Source organism: Poecilia reticulata, unplaced genomic scaffold (genome assembly GCF_000633615.1).
Source record: "Poecilia reticulata strain Guanapo unplaced genomic scaffold, Guppy_female_1.0+MT scaffold_268, whole genome shotgun sequence".
NCBI lineage: Eukaryota > Metazoa > Chordata > Actinopteri > Cyprinodontiformes > Poeciliidae > Poecilia > Poecilia reticulata.
In genome coordinates, this window is record NW_007615050.1 from 160,431 (window position 1) to 166,375 (window position 5,945).

At 51.2% G+C, this 5,945-nt stretch overlaps 1 protein-coding gene across 2 annotated transcripts; it reads left to right on the plus strand.

Annotated features, from left to right (window-relative positions):
* Positions 1-360: 360 nt before the first annotated feature.
* Positions 361-5,939, plus strand: hm13 (histocompatibility (minor) 13). 2 transcript variants are annotated; one of them, XM_008402903.2, is made up of 11 exons: positions 361-1,029; positions 1,996-2,031; positions 3,293-3,391; positions 3,463-3,545; positions 3,616-3,704; positions 3,984-4,069; positions 4,148-4,273; positions 5,061-5,118; positions 5,369-5,489; positions 5,587-5,689; positions 5,807-5,939. In XM_008402903.2, the coding sequence occupies exons 1-11, from the start codon at positions 841-843 to the stop codon at positions 5,921-5,923; spliced, it is 1,107 nt and encodes a 368-aa protein (XP_008401125.1). In that variant the 5' UTR covers positions 361-840; the 3' UTR covers positions 5,924-5,939. The 2 variants fall into 2 exon arrangements, with proteins under 2 accessions (XP_008401125.1, XP_008401126.1); XM_008402904.2 differs by lacking the exon at positions 1,996-2,031 and having other exon boundaries at positions 365-1,029.
* Positions 5,940-5,945: the final 6 nt, after the last annotated feature.

The window sequence follows — 5,945 nt, forward strand, 5'->3', positions numbered from 1 at the left end:
CGGAGATCGGCACCAGCAACCCTCCCGACCCCACTAGGGACAAGGGTGGACAGAAAATGGATGGATGACATTTAGAAAAACTCTGGAAACAAAGCAGAGTGAGATCTCTCGTCGCTTCATCTCTTTGTATTAGAAAATGTTGCTTATTAAAATTAGGAGGTAGAATAAACCATCTGTATACTTCTTCTGCTGCCTCAGGAAACACATCAGAGTGAGCCATCTTCTTTCCTCCACCCTTCTCTGCTTTAGGTAACGTGGCCTTACTGAGACTCAGGAAACACATCAGAGTGAGCCCTCTGTTTCGCTTCAGGAAACGAGTGCAGAAGAATATCTTTGATGGRGGGATATACTGCGTTTATAAAATATTTAATATACACTACAGGGAGAGTCAGGAGGTAAAACTTTTCACATTTTTACATTTTTTTTAGATGATCAATAAAATTTGAAAACTGATCATATATGTAGATTAAACAATAGATATTTGAGTCACACTCCACACCAGTAGGTGACTTTAAACGATAACAAAAAAAAAAATCAAAAACACCACCACAGTGAACTATCCTGGTTCAGAAAACACATCAGAGTGAGCCCTCTCCTCAGTTCCGTCCCTCTCTGGAGTCTGCTTTAGCAAACGTGGCCTTAGAGACGCTGGAAACGCATCAGAGTGAGCCCTCTGCTGTCCTCCGCCCCTCTCTGCTTTAGGAAACGTGGCCTTACTGAGGTTTCGGTGCTCCGGTAGATGAATGAGCCTCCCGCAGCGCCAGCTCCCTCTCGTCTCCGCCTGTCAGTTCCCGCCGCATCCTCAGCAGCTCCCCTGTAGAACCTCCATCCGATACCGCCATGGCAGAACCCGTCCCCGCGGCCGTCCCGAACGCCACGGACTCCAACGGGACCGAGGTGCTGAACGCCACGGCTAAATTCGTGGCTACCCCGGAGGGAACGGCGCTGGCCTACGGCAGCCTGGTGGTCATGGCCCTGCTGCCCATCTTCTTCGGAGCCCTGCGGTCCGTCACCTGCTCCAAGTCCAAGGTAAGCAGCGGTCCGAACCGGCTGGTTCTGGGGGGGCCGGGGGTTAGGGTAGAACCGCTAGCTTCCGCCGGTTAGCATCCCTGCTAACTGCGCTCTGCGATTTATGGGCAGCGGCTCATAAATCATCACGGAACGGAGATAAAATGTTGTTAAAGCGAATAAAATGATTCCGTTAGAGCAGGTGTTCACTCCGGATGTTCACCTGCAGCCAGGTGACGGCAGGTTCGTCTCAGGTTGGACTCAGCAGAACCTTGATCCAGATTCTGACCCATGCTGACCCCTTGCTGTCTCCTTGGTGCTTGGAGTTCGTCCCCCCGTTCATCAGGACTGGGTGGTGGTGGCAGCATCATGCTGTGGGGTGTTGCTTAACGGCCTCCAGCTGGACTGTTTCTCAGCTGGTGAGCCTCATCTGGATCAGAACCGGAGTTGGTTCTGAAACTGCAGCAAGTTTTTAAAATGAGTAACTAAATGTGGGGAAAGTTTGTGAACCGGTTGGAGGAGGAGGCCTGAGGAAGAACCAGAACTTCCTGGAGGAACTGAAGACCCAGTTCAGTCTGGAAACATCAGGAGATCCTCCTGGAGACGGATGACGGGTTTCCTCCTGACCTCTGACCTCTGTGATGCAAGAGTGGAGAAGTCCAAAATGGATGGTTGGATGGATGGTTGGATGGATGAGTACATGGATGGTTGGATGCTCATCTGCTGTTTGTAAACCAACTGAAGCTCCTCCCTCTGGGTTTCCTTGAATCTGATTGGCTCCCAGCTTCCAGGCAGCTGATTGGACGGCTGTGCTGCGTTCCTTCATGCTCGTTAACTCGTTAATGTTCATCACCTGTTTCTCTTAACGAGCTGATCTTCCAGGCTCCTGTCAGTCTGCAACTTGACCTCTGACCTCTCTCTCTGTCTGTCTGTCTGTCTGTCTGCTCACCTGTCTGTCCGCCATCTTGTCTCTGCGTCCGTCTGTAGGAGCTCGGAGACGGTGGGTACGACTCTGGGTTCAGAGTGAGTATCAGAACCGAACCGCTTTGTTGTTCCGGCACAAACACAACATGAACCCGTCTGACGTTCTACTGGGTCAGAACCACGACCCAGTTCTGGTTCAGACCCAGTTCTAGTTCTGGTTCTAAACCAGAACTGGGACGTGGCCCATTTCTGGGTCAGAACCACGCCCCAGTAGGGCAGACTGGTGTCCCTGTTCTGACCCAGCAGAACCAAACGGCTCCAGGATGTGGTCAGGTTCTGGTGGTTCCAGTGGTTCTGCTCCACAGGGTCCAGGTTGGACCAGGGAGGCTGACAGAAGCTGCTGTTTAAACACCAGAACCACATCATTGGATCATCTCTGTAGAACTGGACTGGGTTCTGATGAGGCCGCTCTGGTTCTGGTGGATTGGACCAGGTTCTGAAGGTTCTGGAACACGTTCCATCTTCATGCTGGATCAGGGATGAGATGAGCCGCTGGTTCTGGAGCAAGTCTGACAGAACCGGAACCGCTCTGTTCAGCAGGCAGTGTGACCCAGTAGCTTCCAACATGGCTGCCGACGGCATAAACAGGAAGTGTCCTTCAAAATAAAAGCACATATTAAATGAGCAAGTAGCAGAAGAAGAGTCGGTTTATGCTAAGCTAGTTCCTGAAACGCCTGGCAGCCATGTTGGACTCCAGCTGCGTCTCGGTACCAGGTGGTTCCGGCCCAGCGGTTGGCCGGGTTCTAGATGTTCTGTCATCGCTCTCTCTGGCCTGCATGTGGATCAGAACCGCCATGGATCCAGAACCGGTTCTGTTTGAAGCTAACGGTCCACTGTGGTGGTTCTGTTGTGTTCTAACACTGGCTGATGTGATGAGGCACGTTGTTCTGCCTGGTTCTGTTTGTCCTGAACTCCCCGACCGGCGCCGGGCCTTGGTGTCTCACCGGGTTTTTCAGAACCAACCGTTCTTTGCCTTTGGATCCACAGCGGGTTCTGAGACCCGGCTGAGAGCAGATGGTTCTGATGAATCCCTCCTCCCGCTCGTCTGACCCAGTTTGCGTCTCCAGGGACGGGTCGGAGCAGAACATAGACGGATCCGAACTCGAATCCTGCGTGAGGTCAGAGGTCAGCCAGGAGCCAGAACTCCACATCCGTCTGCAGGTTCTGGATTCATGTCCGTGTTCTAACGGTGCTGAAGGTCCAGATCCGGCTGAAGGACTCCAGTCCTGCAGCTGCTGGGTTCTGATCCGGTTCTGATCCGGTTCTGCTCAGACCATCATCCTGTCCGTGTTCCTCCCAGAACTCTGCCGACGCCCCGGAGACCATCACCAGCCGGGACGCGGCCCGGTTCCCCATCATCGCCAGCTGCACGCTGTTCGGACTCTACCTCTTCTTCAAGGTGAGTTCGGACCTGGGTTCTGCTCGGCTGCCGGGTCGGCCGGTTCTCACTGAGCGCGCTCCGTCCTGCAGGTGTTCTCCCAGGAGTACATCAACCTGCTGCTGTCCGTCTACTTCTTCGTCCTGGGCGTCCTGGCGCTGTCCCACACCATGAGGTACCGTCAGAACCGGGACGGGTCCAGCGGCGCTGCTGCCTCCCAGTCTAACTCCGTCTCTGTCTTCCAGTCCTGCCATGGCCAGAATCTTCCCAGAGTCGTTCCCCAACAAGCAGTACCAGCTGCTGTTCACCCAGGGCTCTGGAGAGTCCAAAGAAGGTGAGACCATCGGATCACCGGACAGAGCCGGGTCTGGGTTCAGGTGTTCCAGAACCGCCCATCACTGGCCTGGTTCCTGTGGTCTGACCACCTCCAGACCGTTTGAATCGGACCTCCCAGTATCATCTGACGGTGAAATAACCCAGAGAAGTTTCTGCTAACGGCCGCAGCGAGATTCTGATGGTTCTGATCCGTCAGTCCAGCGTCAGGAGTTTCAGGAAGTTGCTCTATTTTCTGTGGTTGCCAGMGAAATGTGACAGATTCTCTTTCTGCCTCCAGAAATAGTGAATTATGAGTTCGACACCAAGAACCTGGTGTGTCTGGTCCTCAGCAGCGTGGTCGGGGTTTGGTACCTGCTCAAAAAGGTAAGCTCACCGTCCCCCTGCTGGCCTGCTGGCCGCCTCTCGCAGCCAATCACAGCGGTTGTTTCTGTGACATCACAGCACTGGATAGCCAATAACGTGTTTGGCCTGGCGTTCGCCCTGAACGGGGTGGAGCTGCTGCACCTGAACAACGTCAGTACCGGCTGCATCCTGCTGGGGGGGCTGTTCGTCTACGACGTGTTCTGGGTGAGAATCCTGCTTACAGGCCAAAGGAAGTTAGGTTTTATACTGCTGTGTGCTTTTCAAAATAAAAGTACCAAAAAAAATTCTTTGCGTTGAAGAAATTATTTTTGCATTTGGAGGATTCGACTTTTTAAATGTTAATTCAATAAAACAGACTAAAGATTAATGCTGTGCAAAGAAGCAGCTCTCACTCTGAGCCTCTGATTTACCGAGGGTCAGTGAACGCACCACATGTGTTCAAACCAGGAAGATATTTAGTTCAATAATTAACATTTTTTTAATAAGATGTCAAATAAGATAATAAAAATATTAAGAAAATATGTTTATTGTACTTTTATTTATGTAATAATTCTAAATAAAATTATGTTAATTACAAAATTATTAAAAAATAGTTTTAATAATGTAAAATACAGAATAAAAATACATTTAAGTAAAATTAGAATAAACACAATATTTAGTAAATATAATTGCTTAATACTTACCCTAATAAATAGTACTAAAATTACTATTAACTTATGTAATAAAATGTAAAATATTTAGTCTTAGTGTAAAATAATGAATAAAAATATGATCAAGGAAAATTACAATAAACTCGATAGATACTGATTAATAACGACACTATTATTGATAATAAAGGTAATAATTACTAATAATCTTAATAAATCCAACTATTTCCTTGACATTCCTCAGACATTTCAATCTGCTGCTGGGTTTTTAGCCTAGAGTGACCTCTGACCTCCTGGAGAGGATCAGAGGTCAGTAGGACTGACCTGTCTGATCTGACCTCCAGGTGTTTGGGACCAACGTCATGGTAACGGTGGCCAAGTCGTTCGAGGCCCCGATCAAACGTGAGTTTCAGAGCACTTCCTGCTTCCTGCTGCTCTGGTTCTGACCCGATCTCTGGTTCTGACCCGAGTCTCTGGTTCTGACCAGAGTCTCTGGTTCTGACCCGAGTCTCTGGTTCTGACCCGATCTCTGGTTCTAACCCGAGTCTCTGGTTCTGACCAGAGTCTCTGGTTCTGACCAGAGTCTCTGGTTCTGACCCGAGTCTCTGGTTCTGACCCGATCTCTGGTTCTGACCCGATCTCTGTCTCCCAGTGGTGTTTCCTCAGGACTTGCTGGAGAAAGGACTGGGGGCCAGTAACTTCGCCATGCTGGGACTGGGAGACATCGTCATCCCGGGCATCTTCATCGCCCTGCTGCTGCGCTTCGACGTCAGGTAGCGCCCGGCGGCGCCCGCTCTCCCTCYGCGGCGCCTCYKCTCACCYGTCCGGACCCGTCCTCGTGTCCTCATGTCTCCGTCTGTCTGTCCGCAGCCTGAAGAAGAACAGCAGGACGTACTTCGTCTCCAGCTTCCTGGCCTACATCTTCGGTCTGGGCCTCACCATCTTCGTCATGCACACCTTCAAACACGCACAGGTAGGAGGCGGGGCCGGACGCTCTGATGTCCGGGAAGCTTTATCAGAGCCACGGAATCGGGCCGGGTCAGTGGAACCGGGTTCCTGACGCTCTCTCTCTCTCTCTCTCTCTCTGCAGCCCGCCCTGCTCTACCTCGTCCCCGCCTGCGTCGGTTTCCCCGTCGTCGTGGCGCTCTGCAAAGGAGAGCTCACCGAGATGTTCAGGTGGGTAACCATGGCAACCGCCAGGTACTGACGGTTGATCTTCCGATGAGGAA

Excerpts from the sequence above, each read along its gene's own strand:
- hm13 (XM_008402903.2), top strand. The coding sequence starts at position 841 with ATGGCAGAACCCGTCCCCGCGGCCGTCCCGAACGCCACGGACTCCAAC. Across the intron at positions 3,705-3,983 it reads CTCTGGAGAGTCCAAAGAAG|AAATAGTGAATTATGAGTTC; the intron begins GTGAGACCATCG and ends TTCTGCCTCCAG. Across the intron at positions 4,070-4,147 it reads TTTGGTACCTGCTCAAAAAG|CACTGGATAGCCAATAACGT; the intron begins GTAAGCTCACCG and ends GTGACATCACAG.